We start from the raw sequence: 22,614 nt of genomic DNA, 5'->3' as shown, positions 1-22,614 counted from the left end.
TTGATTTTCCCGTACATAATTTATGACGCACGAAACTGACAGTCGACTTGTAGATTAAAAACTGCCACTGTCCGACCGACTGGCGGACCGACAGGCGGCAATAAATCTGTCCGTATCAGTTTATTAGAACGTCGTACAATATAATAATGCCAGCTCCTGCTCAGCTCCTTTTTTACCACTTGCATCTCCCTCTCTCTGCCTCTCTGCAGCCAATCATCATGCTGACCGCCTGCCAAGTAGCTTTGATCGCTGGATGTTTGTCCGCTCTGGCCGTAAGCTCCGTTCGGGCGCAGTTCTTCTACCACCAGGCGTTGGGTCTTCCGTCTACTCACTCTGCTTCCTACGAACCGGCCAATCCGTATCAGGGATATGCCACCGCTGATGCTCATCCCTCGGTGGTGCGGAATGCCCAATGGGAGGCTGAGCTGCCTCCAGAACTGTCCAAAAGTGCGCGCTTCTACAATGATCCTGTGATTGCCGCCAACCTGGCCAAGGAGTCGCTGCTGACGAGGAAGGAAATGGCCGTAGTGCATCGCGAGGCTGAGAAAATACCGCGGGAACAGGTCTACAAGCTGTTCAAGAACGCCGGCTACCTGAATCGCAGATAGACAGCCATCGCGTAGTCGAGCTGAGTTCCATTTCCCACGTGCCTTGTTGTATTCTAGCTTCTAAAAATTGTTAATATATTGTAAATACGATTAAATGTTTTTCTTTACATGTATATAAGATTTTCATGGAATCATAGTAGTGACTGACTAAGTTCTACAGTTGCTTTTGGTATATAAATGCAGGAAAGGTTGGTCGCTCACTGAACATACAACTCAGCTCCGTTCCCTGGAAGAGTGGCAAAGACCACTTCATTGAAGTCATTCGGCTGATGGCGCTCCAGCAAATGAGATGGCAGCTGGGCATAGTAGTCCCGCTTTAGAGCCTTTATATACTCATCCGCAGCTTCAACGGAATCACACATGGCCACTATACAGCCGCCCCAACTGGAAAGGTGCATTAATATTAATATGAGTACAGAGTAAAACATTTTTATATAAGCATACCCGGCTCCAGTAACACGAGCACTGACATGCAGCTCATTGGATATGGCAATTAGACGCTCAACATCTGGATGCGAGCATTCGTACAGCTCACGTAGACTCTCGTGGGATTGTCGCATAAGCTCTCCTAGCTTCTTGGCATCTTCGGTGCAGGGTCGCCCAGCCAACTGCTCACAAATCTTCCGGAATTTGGCAACTCGACCGGATTCTGTGGAGCGAAAAATAAAGTCAATAACTTGTACGAAATGTTATGAGAGTTTAAATGAGTGAATGTTAATGACTCATTAGTTACCTCACATTTTTCATTTGATAATAAGTTAAATTACTTGTAATTAACTTCTCAAATTTAACAAAATTTTAAATGAAAAAGTAAACTTTCAAAACACCAACGTAGGCCAAACTCACCCTGAATGACGTGCAGGGCCCGCTGTCGTAGCTTAAACTGTTCCATGTGCCGCGTGTTGGCGGACAGAAACTTGGTCTCCAGTTCCTGCTCAGTGATGCCTAGCTCCTTGCAGATATCCGCTCGCGTATAGTTCCATTTGGTTAGGTTGTCCTTGATCAACTTCTCAAAGGTTTCGTTGTTCATTTGGCAAGCCTCTTCCAGATCAATGAAGCGCACAATGTCCTGCCAGTTGGCCAGACCCTTGAGCTTGGCCAGCCAACGCGTGGCCAGTCGGCACTCCACTACTCGTTCATTGTAATCCGACGAGGCAGCCTTGTTCTTCTGTGCCAGACTGTTAGCCACCACAAAGCATTTGCCCGCTGGCAAAGTCACCGGAGTGCCCTTGAGCTTGGGATGGAATTCGATGTGATGGGCACAGCCGATGCGACCCAAGTAGGCGATGGCCTGGTCCATACCACCGCTATGCGTGCCAATATATTGCTCACACTTGGCCGAAATGGAGGCCAGCTCCCGGCGATCTAGTTTCTTGCCCTGAACATGAGCCGTGGCCAGAACAGCGGAGCTGACCATAGCACTGGAGCTGGAGAGACCGGCGGCCAATGGCACGTTGCCGTCCACAGCAATACGCATTCCAATGGGACTCCATTGACTGCCCAGATTCTCCTGGATGCCCTTGATGCCGCACAGGAAGTAATTGTACCATGCGGGACCACCACTTTTTGGTAGCTCAATTCTGGCATTGGATAATATTGATTATATTATCAGTTAGGTTCGATATGAGATGAATTACACTCACTTGAGAGTCTTTAAGTCCGCATCGTAGCCCTGGAACTTGGCCTCCTCCAGATTCCGTAGCTGCAGCTGGCTGTCAGTAGGATTTTTGGCCACTGCCAGGAAAATGCTCTGGCTCACAGCCATGGGCAGCACCGAATAACCGCAGTAGTCCACATGTTCGCCAATGATATTGACTCTACAACAATTACAAGCAAAGTTCAGCGAAAATTTATAGAATATTTAAGGTACAAACCTTCCGGGAACACGAACGTAGAAGTCGGGATCTGCTCCGAACTGCCGCTTGAAGAAGGCGCCTAGGTTCTGGACTCGTTCGTATATCTTGGAGTTCGGCTGAAGCTTCTCCGGTGCCACGAATTCAACGCTGCCGGCATCCGCAGCCTGAGTAGATCCATTCCCGTTGGCAGTCATGTTCACCTGTCGGCGGTTGAAATTTTAATAACACTTCATCATCATTCCAGCAACTGTAGATGGTGCGACGAACCGTAAACGTGTCGCAAAACAACTCGTTAATCTTTATTTACTGCCCAAAACAGATTAACATACGTAAACAAACCGCACACACACACACGACACGTTGCGCCGTTGAACCTGTACGTCAGCGCGGGTGTGCAAAAATTAGCTTATCAAGCCAGCTCTCACCTTATCAGAATGTCGAACTAGCTATTAGCACACAAAGTGGTGGACTAACATGTTATCAGTTGGGGAAGCGGTTAGTAAAGCAATGAAATCCCAGATTGACGACTTATTGGCGTCTTAATAGGAAAAAAACCAAGTGCAAAAGTGCAATCTGCCGGCAAACGAAGGCGAAGGGCGTGCGAGAGCGAGAGGTCTAGCGAGAACAGCTGTTTATTTAGAGTGGCCAGAAGTGCAAAAACTTTTTTCAGGACATAACCGGAGTTTTAGGACCGTTACAAATTTGTTTTCCTGATATCGTTTAATTAACAAGACTTAACCAACCATTTCTAACTAACCCTAAAAATCATAACAAAGGAAAACTACTTTGCCGTTATTAGCTTTTAAATCACATATATTTCCACTTTTGGTTTTATATACGTCATCTAAAAGTCACAAAAGAATTACCTTTTGTTTGTATTACCTATCAAACGCTAAACGTCCCTGACAAAAATTGCAATTGATTAAGAATTTTTTGTTTTTCCGATACATACCCAGCTAATTTCTTATCTTTCTCCTTATGAGGTCAAAATAACTTGGAGCAATTCTCAGGCCTTATCAGAGAAGTTCTAGTTTTCGGTGTGAGCACGTCGCGTTCCATCAAGCAACTGAGCAATCCGGCCCGTGCCGTATCCGTTTTGTTAAGTCCGGAATACATACGGTTGTACATCTTTATCGCATCCAGACCGAAAATAGAGCGTCATTTAAGTCTCTTTTCTGAAATTTAAAGAATTATTTTTCATATTTAGACAATTTAATTTTTAAATTGCAATCCTATTATAAAAAGTTTAAATAAATAGTACCTTGATTTTAATTCCAGTGATAACCATCTTAGCGATGCCCAACTGTAAAAGGCGTATCAGTAGGAGGCGTATCAGTTTGAGAGTTTTGTTTGTTTAAATGTTGCTGAATTGAATTTCCATCAGCCTAAAATGTGGTTTTTGGCTCCCACTTAATGAAAAGCCATTACCTTGGTCATCATTTTGTCATTAAACTGAAGTATTTGATTAAATGATAAGCTTCAAAGTGTTTGTGCAATAAATTTCCTAAGTTAAATATGCGAATCTAAACTAAATGTATTCTTTATAAGGAAGAAATATTTAAAAAGTAAAATGTTGGGTTACAAACTAATAATATTCCTAAAAATAACGGTTTAAATTTTTCAAATCAGCAAAATTATAATTTACATTTTGAATTTTTAAATAAATTCCGTTCGTTAGCGAGGGCTGCCAGATGATAAGATAGTTTCCGTTCTATCTGACAACGGTGCCACTCTTCAGTTTTGCACACAAATGGCCACATATTCGTATTCTTTCGATTTCTTCAAAACTGAATCGATGTTGAAATCGATTTTTTGCCAGCTCTAGTATCATCGCTGAAGAAATATTTGTTTTTGAAAACGAATTTTCCCGAGCCACAAAAGTGCAAATTAGCATTTGCACCTGCACCCAAGTAGCACCAAGCGTTGGCCCCACCGCGGAGACAATCGAAGCAATGTCCAGCTTGCAGCGCACGATGCTGAAGGGCAAGTTGCCACCCACAATTCCTGGCGGGCGCATCGGAAGAGCGTAAGTGTTGCTGTTGCTGTTGCGAAGCTGTGAAGGAGGGATGGGGCGTACGTGGTTACTACCTTAATTTGGCTAATTGCAGGGACTCCTTCAAGAAGTCGCGCATTCGCGACTACAAGCCGGGCATGTGGAACGAGTTCTTTGCGGAGAAGGAGGACGTCACGGTGGATGAGCAACGCACCTTTCGCGTCTACCGCACCAAGCAGCCAGAAAAGCCGGGACCAGTACTGCTTCTGCTCCACGGCGGGGGCTACTCGGCGCTCACCTGGGCTCATTTTTGTGTAAGTATCTAGTAAATATGCTACGCTTTGAGGTTCTTTATTAATTAGTTATTTGCCCATTTACACCCACCTGTAGTCGGAGGTGACGAGCATGATCCACTGCCAATGCCTGTGTATCGATTTGAGGGGCCACGGGGACAGCAGGGTGGATGACGAGGACGATCTGTCGGCAGATACGCTGGCCAAGTGAGTTTATACTTTATATATTTGAAAAATGACGTAATCCTATGCGTTCAATATATTCTACATTAAGTTTGTTAAGTTATTTAAAGTAATTCCTTTTAAAGCATTTTATGTATGTTTTAAATTATATTCCGTAATTCTTAATGTTTGGAAACGAAATACTAATTTTCTTCGGACACAAAATGTAGCTTTGTATAAATAACTAATTGTTTAATTTAATCTTTTAAATTCATTTAAAAAACAGAGACATTGGCGATTTGCTTCTGAAGCTTTATCCCCAGGATATGCCACAGGTTTATGTGGTTGGCCATTCAATGGGTGGCGCCATTGCCGTGCACTTTGCCCACATGGCGCTGGTACCCAATTTAATTGGAATAACCGTCATCGATGTGGTGGAGGGCACTGCCATGGAGGCTTTGGCTAGCATGCAAAGCTTTTTGCGCTCCCGTCCAAAGTATTTCCAGAGTATACCAAACGCCATCGAGTGGTGCATCCGGAGCGGCCAAGTACGGAATGTGGACAGCGCCAAGGTGTCCATGCCGGGTCAGATAATCAAGTGAGTGAACCTACTTTCCTCTATTGGGTAAATTAAAAAATGTAGTAAACACACTTCTCCCCTTAAGCTGTACAACGAACAAACTGGCAACGAATGATCTGCCATTGCCCGATGATGTCCTAGAGGAGGCTCACCACACCAGTATGTTTCCCAATCCGTTTAGCATTTCGGAAGACGAGGAAGTGTCGCCGCCGGGCGATGAGACCGTCGAGGGTGAAAGTGCAGCAGCGGGAACTGATTTCAAGAAACCAGTCACGACCAAAGCTATGACCGATGCGGCCAAGAAGTAAGCTTGAGGATATGCCTTTTTGAAATCTTAAAGCAACTTTAATTCTGATAACTTATCCCACTTCTTTCCCAGTTACACCTGGCGCATCGATCTGTCCAAGTCAGAGAAGTACTGGGTCGGTTGGTTCTCGGGCCTGAGCGACAAGTTTCTGAACTTGCGTCTGCCCAAGCAGCTGCTCCTTGCCAGCATCGATGGCCTGGACCGTACGTTAACCGTTGGCCAAATGCAGGGCCGCTTCCAGATGCAGGTCTTGGCCCGTTGCGGCCACGCTGTCCACGAGGATCGTCCACACGAGGTCGCTGAGGTGATTAGCGGCTACTTGATACGAAATCGTTTTGCGGAGGCCGCCGGCGAGTTCCGCTGCCACATGCCGTCGTGCTAAGCGAGCCGTAGCTGCAGCTGCCCCTGAATCCAAGGTTGATGAGCACAAGCTGAGGTCACAACAAAATGTCTATTTTTGAATGGAGCATTACACTTTGAACTAACACAGATGCGTGCATATATATATATAAATATATATATACAAAATGTAGTGAGTAGGTACAGATATATATATATATCGCAGTATGTATTTTCTATATACGCGTATAATCCAGTAATTTATTCGGTACTTTTAATTAAATCTATGAATTTCTAATGTTGTACTTTATACTCATTTTGCCAAAATCAAAACCAGCGAAACCAACGAAAGCTTGAACAAAGGCATTATAATAACAAGATGCATAACATTCACTTATCGTGCTATTATAAGGTCTTTGGCAGGAGGCTTCTTATATTGTTATAATGAGTGTGTATTAAATATGTGCCAGAGATCAAAATGAAATTTAACAAAATCCAAATTATACCCATACGAATGCAAATAAGTTGAATAAAGCTATTTATTAATCGAATGTTAACTGAAATTCACGCTAAACTGGAATTAATCTTGGCATTTATTGAATTCGGACTGCTTGTTTCGAAAAGAAAAACACATGAAACTTTGATAACAGAATAACGCACACACATTTTTAGTCCACAAAACGGAAGCCCCCATCGGACTTCATCTTCATCTTGGACTCCAAAGCCTGGATGCGACGCAGTCGCTCGGCGATCTGTTCGCGTATCTCCGGACGATACTTCTTGCCCTGGCCCAAGGACTCCATTTCGGTCAGCCATTCGGCTCGCTCGTTGATCTGGTCCAGAACTGACAAGGAATTGGATATAATTAATATATAATATAAAGCTTGAAGTCTTTAAACTTACGCTCATTGATGAGATCCTCCTCTGTTACGTTCTGCTCCTCGCGTGGACGGCGACGCGGCTTGATAGCCGGATCGGGCAGATGAGTACCCGCCATGGTGAACTGCAGCTGGGACTTGGCCTTTTCACCTTGCATGCGATTGTCAGTGGGCGGCCGATAATAGCTCTGCTTGTAAGCTCCGCTCGCCTCGATCTGGCGAAGATTCTTGCGCTTGGCATTGCGTGCTCGCTCTAAGATGGCCAGAGTCTCCTTGTCCGGATCGTTGTTTGTATTCGGACGCGGCGGTACGGGCAATGGTAGCGGTTCGCCAGTACGAAGGCTCTCGTCGATCTGCTTGCGCACCATCATTGACATTTTGGACTCCTTGACGAGTACTAAGAGAATGCCGATTCACAAGAAAGCATATTTAAATAAGTGAATGGTGTTAAGAATTAATGTCCTACAAGAACCCACTTACATCGAATCAGATCGGCGGTCTCCTTGCTGTACTGCACCTTGGCCGAGTGAAAGGCACCAGCACCGCCTGGAACAATCCTTTCGCTTGGCCACATCGGTATCTTTTGCCCGCCGGGCTGGCGGTCGCCATCTCCTTGCGGCTCCTGCTGGGCCATCAAACCCCCGGGCAGGGCCTTGATCTGAACGTTGTTAAAGCGATGTCGGCTCATTTTCTGCTAAAATCTACGTAATTTGGTTCAGAATTATGCGGAAATAGCTTAATTAATTTCGTCGTGTGGCGTGTTTCGAGAATACCATCGGTTTGGGAGTTGTTTTACGGCGGACAACAAAACCGGAGACGCATGGCAACCTGCGTTGTTAGGCAAAGGCAAACAGCATGGGTATTTTTTGTGGTTTTAATTTTCGTAATAATTTATTGAAAATAAATATATATGTGTGGGTGTGTGGGGGTAGGTACACACATCCTGATACGACTGTCCTTTGCACACATTCTTCGTCTACGAGTAGTTGCACTTTACATTAAACCACTTAGTTTTATTTCGTTATCCCAACTTGCGCCGTACACATTCTAGGTTGTTGTTTATTAATAAATAAAAGCATATCAGCAATTTACAATGTTTGCGGTTGTGGTAGCTATTTTTGAAATATCGACAAGAAATTAGAAAACGAAAAGCATTTCTAAGCAGGATTTACACATGCAGTTTGTTCGGTTTTTTTGTTTTTATACAATTAAAATTAGGCTACGCGTTTTTACGCTCTCTTATTGGTATTGATTTTTTGGCCTTTGCCTCGCCATCGTCGTTAATTAAGCTTATTATGCTGCGACATACATTCGTTCGTACATCTAAATATATATAATTTATAATTTGTTTGAAAACAACTAAAACATAACATCATATCGAGTGGTTTATAAACAATTGACTAAAGCAAACGTAATGGTAAATTGTAGGGATAGATGATCAAAGATCATGATGCATATGCATATGCACTACTCGGGGTTCGGGTCTTACACTTACTTATACAAAATACAATACAATTCCTCCTTCGATTTCAACACAACAATATAGACAGTGAAACATTGAAGTATAGTGTTGTTCCTCCTCCTACTCCTCCTATGTGGGGTTCAGCAAACATGTTCCCTTTTTAATTTAAAATAAATTATGTGTGTACGTGTGTATACTATATAAACATATCCATTGTGTGACTTTTACTACATCATTCAGCAAGCAATGTTTTTGATTCGCGCCTCATTCTCATTTCTTATTCCTTCCATCTCAAGCTTCCCTTCTAGTTTTCTTTAGTTGCGAAAAGTAATCTTAGTCAGTCTCATGGTCACGATGCAGAGTTCATTTTATAATTTTCACTAGATAAACCTTTTTCGTCGTCGTTCAGCGGGGGTATTCCTTCATTCCTTCGTTTTGGTGGATGGTGATGGATGTTTGAATTAGAATAGCGTAAAATGTTGATCGAATTTGGCCAAATTTTCCTAAGTAGAGAGAAGTTATGGTATATTGTGTTTTGTGTGTTTGTGTATGTTGGCTTGGCGTGTTAGTTGAACTACAGAAATGGCGACGAACATTTACGAAACCTAGACATTAATAACATTGACATTGCCACGCCCCCACTGCCCGCCAGCTGACCTGGGGATGGTGCAGAGGCAGACTGGGCTCCAAGGGTTTCCAACGGCCAGCCGTTGGACCTACGAGCCCGGCCAGCTGGTGAGCAGCTTCTGGGAGCGTCTCTTGGCACACATAATTAATAAACTTAACATTTAAACAAACTATATATCGGCTTACGATTTAAAAACGATTACAAAACGGCATGATAGGGGGCAGAACTAGACGCGACACAAACATAGATGCGATTCTTACAAAACTATAATTATATATATATGTATAAAAACATTCATGTTCGTTTCTTGCTAAATCAAACTTTAAACACGGTTCAAAGCTAGGTGTGAACACAAAAGAGTGTGTGCTGGCGGCTTGCTCAGTTCATTGCCTGTTCAGTCATTTGGCGGCACAGCGTCTCGAGTTGTTCCAGACTCTTGAAATCGTTTAGCTTGTACTCGGTGACGTGTGGCGACATTCCGCCCAGGCCTACCAGCGCTGGCTGGGACAGGCAATGATCCACGGCATTGTTATTCTTGCTGCTGTGCTGACAGAGATTGTGGCCACAGGCACTACCATTTACACCGCCACCATTAGAGCAAAGACAGCTGCCATTACTGACAGCGGCAGCGGCTGCGGCCAGCAGTTGCAGCTGCTGCTGATTAATCAAATTGTTGTTCAGCATGCTGTTGTTATTGTTGTTGTTGTTGATCAGGATCTGCGGCTGCTGATCGTGCTGTTGCTGCTGCTCCTGACTTTGACTCTGATTACTAACCATAACAACTGCGGCCATCGTCTTCTTTGGTTGCTGCTCCCCACTTGCCAGGGTACCTGCATTCCCGCTGAGCTTTCGCTGCTGCTGCTGCTGATTACGCTCCATCACCAAGTTGTCGTTGGATCCACTGTTCGTCAGCACTCCCTGGCCTGGCTTGAAGATCAGTTGCTGAGGCTGCTGCGGTCCGCCGGCCACCAGAATCAGATTGTTTAGCGATCGGCGGTGCGACTGTGGCGGCGTCTGCTGTGGCAGCGCCGGAAAGTGATTGTGCTGCTGCAGCATCTGTTGCATCTGCTGGGCATGATGGTGCGGCTTGATGGGCTGCTGCTGCTGCTGGGGATTACCCATAAAACTGGGGTAGGAGGAGCTCTTGTACTGCGGCTGATGAGACGGACCGCCACCGTAGCCGTTGTAATCGAACTGCGGCAACGGCGGCGGTGGTAGCGGCTGCTGCTGCGGATGGTGAGGCAGCGGATGTTGGAGACAGTTCAACGAGAAGTTCAGCATGTCGTTGGAGTTCTTGCGATTGTTGATCCTGTCGTTGCTGCCGTTCTTCGTATCGCACTTGCGAGTTTTACCATTCCATCTGTGAGAAAGAGGAGTTAGTTATTTACAACTATAGTAGTTGTCCCCAAAACTTACCTAGGTTTGTTTATGCTACCATTGCTGGGACCACTTGCGACTCCTGGCTTCACATGATGCATCTTCGGCACCATGGAGATCTTCATCTTGGACAACTTGAACTTGAGCTCCTTAAGCTGATTGGCATGGTTCATGAACGCCTCGTTATGTATGGAGCGATCCAGTATCCACATGAACACACCCAGGGTCTCGTCGTCCTGCGCAGCATAAGGATCCTGCTGCAGAGTATTGCTAACAATATCGATGACCTTGAGGAAGCGCAGTCCAATATTCTCCTCCGGCGGCCCAAGGGCCTCCACCGGCTTCATGGGCGTCAGCACAATGTTCGTTAGCTCCTCGACCGCCGTGCTCAGCTTCATTTGGCCCGTGACTAGCTCCTGTTCGACACGACCGAGAATATTTGCTCGCTCCTTCAGCTTCTCGATGCACAGGGCCAGCTTGTGGGAGGCACCCTTTGTCACGCCAACGCTCTGCAGGAAGTCCTCGGTGATTAGTAGCATCTCCTCGTACGTCATGTTCTTAAACAGCTCGATGTATTTGTGCAGGCGCAGAGACTTCAGCCAGAGGCCAATGCCTGACATGCCCACGTTGCGGGTGTGGAACTTGATGTAATTGGGTTTGAACTCGTCCAGCCGCGTATCAGAGCCACTGTTGGCCAGGGCTCCGCGCTGGTGCTCAATGGAGAGGGAGAAGCTACGCGGCTTGTTGGCAAACTGGGCAAGGTTCTCAGTGGAATTGGAGCAATTGTCGTTGACGGTGATCACCGATGAGTTGGAAGAGCTGGAGCAACTGGAGATCGTTTGTGTAGTCAGGCTGTTTGACCGTCGAGTCTTCAGTGCCGCAATTTTGCTGTCCAGGCTCCAGCGATTGATGTCGCCAAACTGGTCGCCCACGTTGCCCATCAGGATCGAAGCGTATGGCGGAGCCTGCAAGAACTGCTGCTGCTGCTGGAGATGCGGTGGCGGCTGCAAGCGATCGTTTAAAGCGTCCACTGCCGACGAATTGCGGCATAAATTACTGGTGCTGGCTAGGCTGCTGCTGCTGCAAGCCTCTCCTATGTCCGCCGTGGACGGGTCAAAGTCAAGTATTTCCGTGCCATTTTTGCTAAATGACGTGTCATGATCGTCGCCGCCACCGATTCCCAGCATCGAGCCCGCTGCCGCTCCTGCAACAACGCCGTTGACCAGCGAAGAGCTGCCCTCCAGCGACAGACCGAGACTATTCTGACTAGATGCTAATTCGTTCAGGGTAATACCATTTAAATTATCACAGAGTGGATTGATCGATCCGCTGGAGCTACCGCCGGCTCCGGCTCCTCCGCCGCCGCTGCCTCGCCAGTCTCCATTGCCGGCCAGCTTGTGCTGCAGCTGTTTGCTGGGCGGAGCAATCGTTTGCCAGTCGTTGGTACGCGAAGATCGACTGCCACTGGCCACCGACGAACAGGAAGCTGTTGAGGAACTGGCCGCTGACGAGGAGCAGCTGCCACTGCCTGTGGAGCTGCCACCGGCTACCAGTTGCGGGGAGGGCTGCAGGAAGTAGCTGCGATTAGTCAGGCCCGCCGCCGCCGCCTGGATGTGATCCTCCAGGTGACGCAGCCAGATATTCAGCGACCGTCGGTCGTCGCTGGTGATAGCCGGATGGATGAGAAGGTAGGAGAAGATCTGCTGCACCAGCTCCGTGGGCACAATCTGCTGCATTGTGTCCTTGACGGCCACCGGAATTAGGGTCAGGTAGATAAGCTTGGCCTCCTCGTTGCCGGGCTTTAGCAGCGGCAGCATGTTTAGCACCTCGTGCAGTATGTCCTCCTTGCGCGCATACAGCTTCCGCTCGTCGCACTGCGCCGATGTGGTGATCTGAAAGTCGCTCCCGTAGCACGGCATCGAATCCTTATCCGACGACGAGGAGGACATGGCATCGAGCAGATCACATGGCTGGAACGTCTTGTAGGCATTCAGCAGATTTTGCAAATACGCCGGATTGTTGGCATTGATGTCTATGACCACACTGCTGAGGTTCGTCTGAGAGGTGCCCAGATTCTGGGTTAAATTGCTGTCAATCGAATACTGAAGGAATTTAAGGCTCGGGTAGCGTAGACGCTTCAGCAGGGCGTACATCACAACGGTTCGCTCGCAGTCATTCCACTTCTCAAAGAGATTTGTCACTGTGGTCACCTGCTCGCAGAACAGAGCATTGGACGCCTGGTTCTGGCTGGGATTGGGATTTGAGTTGGAATTGCCATTGGCCTGGGGGGCCGTCGTCGTGGCTGCAGCAGCTGGTGCTGCCTCCTTGGGTGTGGATGTGCTGGGGAGCTGGTGCATCTCGTGCGCTGATGCACTGTTGTCAGTGGTTCCAGTTTGGTACTTCATCTCGTTGTTAGTTATTGTTTGCTGCTTGTTTTGGTCTTGTTTCCTCTTGGTTTCCTATTATAATTTATGGTATTATAATTGTAACGGCTTCTTGGTGCTTATTTTTGGTTGAGTTTCCTTTTCCTGAAATAAATAAACAAAAGATTTGGATTTTATAACTGGTTTTTCCATCGATAACCACGTGATCAGCTTTCAATCACTTGTCATATTTCCGAGAAGACAACATTTGGAGTGGCGTGCGTGACAATAAAATCAACTGGAAGCTCGAAATTTAATCAAATCAGTTTTCGCTAATTATTTAAATTTACAAGCCAAGCGGTAGCAGCAACAACTACGATAATAATAGCAAATAAGCAATAATCTGTAATTGACGAATGGAAATTAGCATTTGCATGGACTGTGTCGGCTGTCGGCTGGCTTATCAGGAAAGCAAATAAATAACAAAATATATAACACCTTCGTTTGGGCGATGGCGCAAGTGACGAGCAACAGCGACGACGGGGATATATAAATCAATAAAATAACAAACATTTTAACTCGATTTCGGGATTTCGTTTGCAAGGGAAGGAGGGGGGGGACTGGGCATTAGTGGGGGTTCGACAACGACCCAGAAGTTTGGTTAGGTTTCATGCACTTCGCAGTTCGCACTTTTCATTTAGTTTCGTTGTTGCCATTGCTGCTTATTGCTTGTCTCTTGTGTGTGTGTGTGCCCATTTTCGAATCTTGTTTCTTTCGCCTGCTATTTCTTCTCCCCTTCTTGCTGCTGCTAATGTTGTTGTTGTTTCTGGTGTTGCTCTGGCGACTTTCTTCGATTTTTTTCTACTGTTATAATTTAAACCTCTGAGCAATGCAGCTGCGTGTGTATGTGTGCGTGTGCAGCGGGCAAGCACTAAAACATAACGGGCCCAATTACTGCATTAAAAGCACAGCACACCAGCTACTGCCGCCGTGGAATTTACCAATGTTTACTTTTTACTATTTAACGCTTTTCGATGAAAAGTTTCACATTTTTTTGCCAGCGGCTAGAGAAGCAGAGTGGAGTGGAGTGGTGGTAGCCATAATTTTTCTGTCGCACCTCGATCTAACGGTACCTCTGTCGCGATCTTTGAGGTTATGCGTCACTGCTGCAGTTGCTGTTATTTTCTAACCGGCTTTTGCTAAAAAGTTCTCAAAGTTCAATAAACGCACTCATACAAAGAAACACACACACGAACAGTTTTTGCAAAAAATCCTGGACGAACTTGAAACTCACTAAATTATTGCGCTTTGCGAATATTTGCCTTTTCAGCAGCAAGCGCGATCACAGCCGTTTGGCATACTCTTTATTTACTTTCTCGCATGCACAATATAAATTTGATTATCTGTAGTTGGGCAATCGCGCACAACATACAGATAGAGAGGCAAACACAAAACAATGCTTGTTTTTATTAAATAAGCAAAGATGAGGACTGCACTGAACCGAGCACTGAGATGAGATGAGATGCGATGCTGCTGCAGTGGGGAGCACCGCGGAGGAGGAGCGGCTGATGGCGAATGATTGCCGATTGGCGTTGGCGCTGCCGTTGGCGTCAGCGAAAATGTGTGTGGCGTTTTAGAAAGAAAATGGTGGAGCAAGCGAAACGGACGAAAAAGGAAGCAGCGGGAGCGCGCCTTTTTTTCTGACAGCCCGAAAGGAACGGGAACGGAATGATGCTGCTGCTGTCACGGAAGATGGGGAGGGAGAAGGGGTGGGGAGGAGACCTTGCCAGTGCTGCTGACGCGCGCGTCAGTGTGTGAGTGAGGGAGAGTGACACACTGAGCTAGCAGAATGCATGAGGCAATGCACGGGCGAAATTGCGGCAAATTACATGAGAGAGAGCATTACAGGGCAGGCTGCACTCTCTCACTCTTTTGCTTTCCGCTTTGCTAACATGCATTGCACACAATTGTTTTCATTTCCACACTCACTTTCCGTGCCTGCCGTCAGTCTTTTTCTTGCAAGGCGAACGGGGCGTGCAAGGGATGGGGCTTTTGGGGTTTGTTGTTTCCACAGCACACATACACACACACCCAGATTGGCCCCCAAAATCACGCCCCACCCACCTAGCCACGCCACGGTCGGCCAGACAACAAAAATATATGGCGTTTGGCAGTGTGCGCTTGTGCCAAAATCGTTCGTTCTATTTTTCAATTACCTTTTTGCCTTCTATTCGCCTGCTGCAAACCTTGAAATTATTTTCTGTTGCAATTCACAGTTTTTGATAGCTCCGCAGCACGAAAATTGAGCATATTTCGCTAATTTGATATGCTATCGGACCTCGCATTTATTAATTTATAATTTTCACCTTTGCTATTCCTGCGCGCGCGTATGTGTGTGGCGGTATGTGTGTGTGTATTTTTTATTAGCACTTTTGGGCTTTGTTGTTTTTGCTAAATCATAACTACACATCGCCTTTTTTAGCCACACACTTCCTGCGGATTCGCGCAACGTGTCTTCACAAATGCCCGGAAACGGAGAACTGCGCTCGGCTGCTGTTGCACTTAGTTATATGCATATTTTCGCCAGCTTTTTCATATTTTCAGCAAATAATTAATTATTAATTTTCACGCGTTGGGACAGTGTGACCCGCGGCTTGTTTTGTTAAAAACCTCGTTAGAGATGGGAAACCAAAATGATTTATCGAAATATTTTTAATCGTGCCACCATTGCCAGATCTCAAGAAAAAGGTGGACGAATGGAATATGAAATTGGAACATGGATTTATTTATTATTTTGAATTTTTTGGTTTTATTTACTACAGATAAAATTTCTAATATGGCTTCGCTGTGATAGTTTCATAAAACAGACTTGGCTTCGCCAAGTAAATATGTACATTTCCACGGTATGTTCCAAACACTCAACATGCGGTCGCGTACATACGCAAAATTTAAGTATTCTTTGGCTTAATCTAGGCAATTTCAAAAATCTGGGACGGAATATATAAAAGTAATATATATATTTTTTTAAAGTGGATTCATTACAGCTTTCTTTGCTTTTTTTTCAATTGAATTAAATGTGAACGTAAGATTTTTCCATGGTGCTTTATATTATTATTTTTTTTGTCTCACTTCTTTTTTATGTTTAACCTCATATCTTGGTTTTTTTTCCTTTTTTTTAGATTGCAATAAAGAGATTTGGTAGAAAAATAATAATAATAATAATAATAATAATAATAATAATAATAATAATAATAATAATAATAATAATAATAATAATAATAATAATAATAAAAATGTGTTTTCTTTGGTAAATAATTAAACATAAAAATGCCTCTAAAAACAGCTAAAAGTCAATTTTTAGAACAATTTCATAAAACAAAGACTGAGATATGCTATTTTTCAACTATTTCTACATATTTCAAACAGGGGAAAACAAGAAACCCGCGGACTATCTGATGTTCCATTGTAATCCGTTACATAGTGTGACCAATTGGACTGTGGTATTTACAACGAAAAGTGCGGCGGGCACTCTGAAGCCTGGACGCAAATCCCAATTGGAATAAAAAGTAATGTAAATTCAGTTTTAAAATGCAAATTTCCAGCAATGCATTGAATCGACGTCGATCTGGGACAGAGCACGACATAAGGCAGTGATTACATTGCGAAAGAGTTAAGCGACACGAGCCCAACGAACCCAGAAACGCCCACGACAACTAAAGGATAGTAGGAAAACATCACAATTGCCGTCAACCTGCTGCTGCTGCTGCGAGAAAATGTTCGCCCAGACGCAAAAGAGCAACTTTCTGGAGCAGACAAAGGCAGCACGCGAGGAGCGGGCGTTGGAGAAACGCCGGGAGCTGGCCGCCATCCTGCTGCAGTCCACGCTCAAGGGAAACGCGGCGCGCAGGAAATACCAAAAGCGGATCATGTAAGAGGGGATTTCCATAGCTTACTTTGACATTAAGTCATCCTCATCTCGTGTTTTAGACTCGATTTCGATGCCGTATTTACCGACAGCCAGGATGACAAGGACACGGAACTGGAGCTGTTGGCCATCAATGTGTATCCCCAACTCCGGCGCTACCTTACACAAATCAAGCTGGACAAGACGGATCCGAGGGCCAGGGAGCGTTTGGAGCGCATTTGTCGGTACATCATCAAAGCCATGGAGGTGGAGAGCCCAAAACTCTCGTATGCCGCCCTGTGCCTGCACAAGGAGCGCAGCCTGCCGTGGATAGCGCACATCAAGCTTCTGCTAACCAACTGCCTGCTCCTGCTGCCTGAGTTGAAGCCGGAGAACCATGCAGACAGCCTTTCGCTGGCCCTCTTCCTGCATACTCTGGTGGTGTTTACAGCACCCAAGTCCTGGGCGATACTGCGCAACTCGCAGTTCGAGCGACTGCAGCCGGCCATGCAGAAAGTGTGCTGTAACATCCAGGGGCATCTGGTGCAGCACGACTTCTATAGGACGATGCGGGTGGGTTTGCTGGTAGTTTAAGTAAAATATTCTTAACACTTAACTATTTCCTGTTCCAGTTGGTCTTGCTTCGAGGCACTGTTCGCGAGGAGTTGTCCGTGAAGCCGGTCACTTTTGTGGCCATCATCACGTTGTGTCTGCGTCCGCTAATCGACGGTGACTTCAGTCGCAATCTGCTGACCAAATTCCTGTCGGAGATCCTATCAGTGCCTGCGTTGATCTACCATTTGCATCAGAGTGTGCCACAGTGTCTGGAGCAGTTTGCAACGCTGGGCCTGCTGAAGAAGGCGTTGAGCATCTCTGAGGATTACCAGTGGTTCGAGGAGTTCAGTGCCAGCATGCCGGGCACCAAGTCTTTGGCGTTCCTGGGTAACATTGTCAACCTGTTCAATATTGAGGGCCAGGCGGAGTCCAAATCGCTGGCTTATCCCCTACTGACTGTGAGTGGCACCATAATCAATAGTTTCCTTCTCTCAGTCTTCCCTTTTGTCCCTCAGGAAACCACCACATCGTTGCTGGAGTTAATACCCAACACGGTGACCACCAAGGGCGTCTTCACCCAATGGCATGAGCTTCTGGGCTGGCACACTCCAGGCCCAGAACCGGCACAGAATCAAAATGTGGCCCTGATCAAGAAACAGTTTCACATGCTGTGGGATCATCGTTGCATCAAGATGCTACTGGGCGATCTCCTAAAGGATATCAATCGGAATTATGAGCGGATTGAGTTCCAATCACCCCAGCAGCCTTCCACATCGAACCTGCTGCGTCGTGCCTTAGAGCGTAGCTCGACGCGAGGCGGTGGAGCGAGCAGCAAGCAGGCGAAGCAGCAGTGGCGCCGCCTGGATAACGCGGAGGTGCTGCAGGTGTCGCGCATCTGCGGCATGTATTATGCCGCTCTTAACACGCTTTCCCAGATGAAGCTGGACATCCTTACGGGCATCTGCTACAACGACAACGTGCTCTACGATATTTGGTTGCTAATTACATCTTTGGGCCCTAACTGCGGGATGAAGGAGTATCTGGAGCTGCTCAAGTGCGAGACGAGCCTGCAGAAACCACAAACGGCCATGCTGATGCTCTTTTGCGACTGCATGACGCACTATGTCACGTAAGCTGGAATAGAATCCTTGCTGAACATTATTATAGATGTTTTCCTGCAGAATTCTGGATGAATATGAGATGTACACGGAGCAGAATCCCTTCAAGCTAAACGACTATGTAATGCTGACTTATTTCCTCAACAATATGCTCTATAAACTAATTAATGATAATATTTTGGGTGAGTTTGCCTAGATATTTAATGGCTATCTTTAATTATATACCTTCCACCATTAGGCGCCAAAAACATAGTACAGAATCCGGTATTTCTGGCGCTGCACACGTTGATGCTATGCCTGTATCGCCGCGACTGTCGTCGTCCATTTACCCCGCCGAATCACTGGCTTATACCGGAGGTGAAGCCTTCGACGTTCATCAATGACCTGGAGAAGGCCAAGAGGAATGCCATGCTGCTGCTGGCTAAGATGCCGCACATTATCCCGCACGAGGATCGAGTCAAGCTTTTCCGTAAGTTTGTGCAGAACGAGAAGGCGGTGATGGGTCTTACGGAGAGTGCCTGCGCCTCGCCACGCTCCGCCTTGATTGTCATCCATCGCGAGCGGATTGTGGAGGATGGGTACAGGCAACTGGCTGCCCAGCCAACGCAGGCCCTTAAGGGCGTCATCCGTGTGAGATTTATCAATCAGCAGGGATTGCATGAGGCGGGAATTGATCAGGATGGCGTGTTCAAGGAGTTCCTCGAGGAGACCATCAAGAAGGTGTTCGATCCATCGCTGAATTTGTTCAAGACCACCTCCGACCAGCGGCTATACCCGTCGCCCATTTCCTACGTCCAGGACAATCACCTGCAGCTGTTTGAGTTCGTTGGCCGCATGCTCGGCAAGGCCGTCTACGAGGGCATCGTGGTGGACGTGCCCTTTGCCTCCTTCTTCCTATCCCAGCTCCTGGGTCAGACGCAGCAGGCTCTGTACTCCTGCATGGACGAGCTGCCTTCGCTGGACAACGAGCTGTACCGCAGCTTGACCTTCATCAAGCACTACAAGCAGGATGTGGCCGATCTCAACCTGACTTTCTCTGTGGACCAGGATGTAATGGGCAAGATAGTCACTCACGAACTGCATCCGGGGGGCAAGGCGCGCGTAGTGAACGATCACAATAAGCTGGTGTACATCCACTACATGGCCTTCTTTCACATGAATACCCAGATTCGGGAGCAGACTGTGGCCTTTAATCGTGGCTTCCGAAGCATTGTCAATCCGGAATGGTTGTCTCTGTTTTCGCCCCCGGAACTGCAACGTCTCATTTCCGGGGACACGGTGCCGTTGGATTTGCGGGATCTGCGTAAGCACACACAGTACTATGGCGGTTTTCATGATTCCCATCGTGTGGTTGGGTGGCTCTGGGATATCCTGGCCAAGGATTTCACAGAGGAGGAGCGTAAGCTGTTTTTAAAGGTTGGTACCAATGGAGGCTTATAATATTTCAGAGTATTAAAATCTTCTCTATTTCTAGTTTGTAACGAGCTGCTCGAAACCTCCGTTGCTGGGCTTCGCCCACCTGGAGCCTCCCTTCTCCATACGCTGCGTGGAGGTGGGCGATGACGAGGACACCGGGGACACCATTGGCAGCGTGATCCGTGGCTTCTTCACCATACGCAAAAAGGATCCCCTGAACCGCTTGCCCACCTCCTCCACCTGTTTTAATCTGCTGAAGCTGCCCAACTACCAAAAGAAGTCCACGTTGCGGGACAAGCTGCGGTATGCGGTGAGCAGCAACACCGGTTTTGAGCTTTCCTAAGGGTTTCCCGCAAAACTATTTGCAAATCTATTCACATTTTCCATGTTACTCCCCCTAAGTATCCCCCTTTCATAGGTAATTCGATGTAAATGTGTTTATTTATTGACTTTTTAAATGTTTTCAAACGAAGAAAAACATATGCAACGGTAAACACACAATTATTAACAAATAAATATAAACGTATAGCTGTGATAAAACTATAATAAACTAAAACGAAGAGTACACAATGCGAAACCAAGCTGAATTACACCACAAAGCCACATTTGTGCTGAACGAACAATGAATGATAAATCATAAATAATTAAAAATGAGAGAAGATACACAACTAATATCTAACCCACGTAATGGTGCAAGCCAAAAGTTACATTGTAAACCACGAACAACATAAAAACAAGTAACAATAAATCTATGTGTCTGATTCATGTGCAAAATGTAAGCCTGCCTATGCTTCTGCTTATCAGATCTGTCCTGCGTTCGGTAAGCGCGTTCCCAAAGATAACAAACATGCAATTAGCGAGAGAGAGACCGGAGCAGCTCGGATTTCCCCGGGTTTTTCCGCCCCGAAAACTGAATGAACATCGCGAAGCAGCCAGCGCTAATGACACAAATCCGTCTGGACGTAGGGAAAACTCTTGTCCTCTCTCTCCGCTAATTGCCTGAGTCACACTCGGCCCTGGCCTGGCCTGAGTCCAGGGTCTGGCTTTGGGTCTGGGTCTGGGTCAGTCAGGGGCACTTAGAGAGCGACTGGAATAATCGGAAATATGGAAGCAAGGAGTTTATGCAAAGCTAGTCGAATTACGAATTACCGGAAATTGCATTTCAGCGGGCCTTGCCTAATGACCGGAGACGGGAACGGGAACCTGGTTGAGTAATGGAAATCCGAGCAGTAGCCTTAACCACAAGCAGAAGTACTATCAAGGATCCGATCCGATCCGACATTCGACAGCAAACGAGGCAATGATTTTCTATGATTCACTTTGACTTGACATCTTAACCTTTTAAAGATCATTTTTATGTTCCATGTTTCTTATCTTTAGAGTTCAGTGAAATTGTAGGATTTATCTGGAAATTAATAGAGATTTCAAGCTATTTCCTAAAAATCTTTAAGAATTGAGGGCATTATAAATAAATATGTAAAGGTTTCAAATGACGTTAACTAAAAATCAGCTGGGGATCTGATTCCTAATTTTATTACAGATTTTGCTATGATTCTAATGATTTTAAAAGTTATTAATGCTAATTTTTTTATGTTTTCTTATTTAGAATTGTTAAGTAAATGAAAGGTATATTATTTATATTATAGTCGCTGTACAAATTATTGTATTGATTGTTGACAGTTTGTGGAGTAAAATACGGATATAAAATCTCTGAATTACTAAATCAAGATTGGGTTAATATGTTTGTAAGTTACATTTATTTTAAAAATATTAAAATATTAAATTAATCACAAATAGAAACCTTAAGCTTTATATGCCTATAAATACCCTTTTCAGAAGCGGCTTAAGATCTGTTAAAATTAGTTTCTCCCCTTCAATGTTTTTTTTTTATTCTGCAAAGAACTGACCGTAACTTGAGATTTTTATCCTGGTCATCGATCCTTCGACCTCTTTAGGGTTTCCGTTCCGGTTCCCCCTGCCCCTTCTCCTACCCCTACCATTTACCATACCCCCAAGTGATGTCCTCTTGCGGTTTTTGTCGGCCCGCTTTTGTCGCCAAGAAGCTGTAAATGTCGAGACAATAGCAAACAAATTGTAGAGCAGCCGAGGACCCACAAAAACAGGCAATAATCATAACAATAATTTCCGAATTTCAAAAACTGCAGCGACACACGAACAGTCGGCGGTCGTCGCACCGCCACGGCCAGGTCATAAAACCCACATCGGCATCTCCTGCCGCCGCCAATGCCGCTTTTGTTCCTCTCAGATCTCTCAGATGAGGATGCGTCTCGGGGACAAAGTGTGATCATTTTTATGACTCGCCTGTGTGATGTCGCCCAAGAAACCAAAAAGACAGGACAAGTGGCAACAAGTGACTGTGATCCGTTAGACGAATCCTGCCTAGCCCTTCCCATCCCACTCCATTGCCACTCCTCCTCCGCCACAGCCACTGCATCTTGAGCCTCTCTTCGCCGCTCAAGTGGCCCGCAGGCGACAGTCGCTTGGCGCCAGTTCAGTTTTTTTGATGGTGCAATTTGTTGTGGCCCATTCGAGTACGAGTACCGTTTAAAGGTTTTGATTAGCCCCGCCGACTTATCGCCGAGGCGGATCTCTTTCTGGAGATCCCTCTCTCCTCCGCTTCAAACGGTAGCCGCGAGATTTCGATGCTGGCCTCGACAACATCATGTACAAGATGCCGGCCGATTGCTGGATAAGCTACCGAACAGATGGAGGCTGATCATGGCAGGGAGATATGGCTGAATGTACTATATATTG

At 46.0% G+C, this 22,614-nt stretch overlaps 6 protein-coding genes across 13 annotated transcripts; 3 read left to right on the top strand and 3 right to left on the bottom strand.

The window, feature by feature from the left end:
* Positions 1-36: 36 nt before the first annotated feature.
* Galk (N-acetylgalactosamine kinase) lies at positions 37-3,850 on the bottom strand. Of its 4 annotated transcripts, none has more exons than XR_015271835.1 (7): positions 3,417-3,571; positions 2,483-2,664; positions 2,252-2,425; positions 1,455-2,188; positions 1,053-1,257; positions 717-992; positions 37-668 (listed from the first exon to the last, which is right to left on the bottom strand). XR_015271835.1 is itself a non-coding variant. In XM_086833399.1 (7 exons), exons 3-7 carry the CDS (start codon positions 2,656-2,658, stop codon positions 806-808), a joined length of 1,476 nt encoding a protein of 491 aa, XP_086689525.1. In that variant the 5' UTR covers positions 2,659-2,664; positions 3,417-3,639; positions 3,726-3,850; the 3' UTR covers positions 660-805. The 4 variants fall into 4 exon arrangements, 3 of the variants coding, with proteins under 3 accessions (XP_086689525.1, XP_086689526.1, XP_020816901.2); XM_086833399.1 differs by adding an exon at positions 3,726-3,850 and having other exon boundaries at positions 660-992; positions 3,417-3,639; XM_086833400.1 differs by lacking the exon at positions 3,417-3,571 and adding an exon at positions 2,732-3,105 and having other exon boundaries at positions 660-992.
* On the top strand, positions 219-721 carry LOC110190644 (uncharacterized). Its single transcript, XM_020961243.2, has one exon. It carries the CDS (start codon positions 219-221, stop codon positions 606-608), a length of 390 nt encoding a protein of 129 aa, XP_020816902.1. The 3' UTR covers positions 609-721.
* A 162-nt stretch (positions 3,851-4,012) lies between the features above and the next one.
* On the top strand, positions 4,013-6,701 carry LOC110190797 (protein phosphatase methylesterase 1). Its single transcript, XM_020961440.2, has 6 exons — positions 4,013-4,490; positions 4,573-4,771; positions 4,848-4,957; positions 5,199-5,510; positions 5,578-5,796; positions 5,872-6,701. The coding sequence occupies exons 1-6, from the start codon at positions 4,417-4,419 to the stop codon at positions 6,179-6,181; spliced, it is 1,224 nt and encodes a 407-aa protein (XP_020817099.1). The 5' UTR covers positions 4,013-4,416; the 3' UTR covers positions 6,182-6,701.
* A 12-nt stretch (positions 6,702-6,713) lies between these two features.
* LOC110190798 (UPF0193 protein EVG1 homolog) lies at positions 6,714-7,885 on the bottom strand. Its single transcript, XM_020961441.2, has 3 exons — positions 7,497-7,885; positions 7,042-7,413; positions 6,714-6,982 (listed from the first exon to the last, which is right to left on the bottom strand). The coding sequence occupies exons 1-3, from the start codon at positions 7,702-7,704 to the stop codon at positions 6,807-6,809; spliced, it is 756 nt and encodes a 251-aa protein (XP_020817100.2). The 5' UTR covers positions 7,705-7,885; the 3' UTR covers positions 6,714-6,806.
* smg (sterile alpha motif domain containing protein 4 smaug) lies at positions 7,879-15,540 on the bottom strand. Of its 5 annotated transcripts, XM_020961439.2 has the most exons (4): positions 14,141-14,582; positions 10,523-13,011; positions 9,881-10,466; positions 7,879-8,981 (listed from the first exon to the last, which is right to left on the bottom strand). In XM_020961439.2, the coding sequence occupies exons 2-4, from the start codon at positions 12,886-12,888 to the stop codon at positions 8,940-8,942; spliced, it is 2,994 nt and encodes a 997-aa protein (XP_020817098.2). In that variant the 5' UTR covers positions 12,889-13,011; positions 14,141-14,582; the 3' UTR covers positions 7,879-8,939. The 5 variants fall into 5 exon arrangements, with proteins under 5 accessions (XP_020817098.2, XP_086689521.1, XP_086689523.1 ...); XM_086833395.1 differs by lacking the exon at positions 14,141-14,582 and adding an exon at positions 15,063-15,540 and having other exon boundaries at positions 7,879-10,466; XM_086833397.1 differs by lacking the exon at positions 14,141-14,582 and adding an exon at positions 15,213-15,517 and having other exon boundaries at positions 7,879-10,466.
* LOC110190475 (ubiquitin-protein ligase E3B) lies at positions 15,483-20,618 on the top strand. The gene is made up of 9 exons (XM_086833398.1): positions 15,483-15,594; positions 15,669-15,749; positions 16,273-16,774; positions 16,834-17,323; positions 17,383-17,763; positions 17,821-18,434; positions 18,487-18,605; positions 18,662-19,839; positions 19,898-20,618. The coding sequence occupies exons 3-9, from the start codon at positions 16,620-16,622 to the stop codon at positions 20,180-20,182; spliced, it is 3,222 nt and encodes a 1,073-aa protein (XP_086689524.1). The 5' UTR covers positions 15,483-15,594; positions 15,669-15,749; positions 16,273-16,619; the 3' UTR covers positions 20,183-20,618.
* The last annotated feature ends 1,996 nt before the right edge of the window (positions 20,619-22,614 follow it).

This window comes from Drosophila serrata, unplaced genomic scaffold, assembly GCF_035046125.1.
Source record: "Drosophila serrata isolate PLE 108 unplaced genomic scaffold, ASM3504612v1 contig_272, whole genome shotgun sequence".
NCBI lineage: Eukaryota > Metazoa > Arthropoda > Insecta > Diptera > Drosophilidae > Drosophila > Drosophila serrata.
The sequence above is the reverse complement of the archived record's forward strand: the minus strand, read 5'-3'. Positions and strand labels throughout refer to the sequence as shown.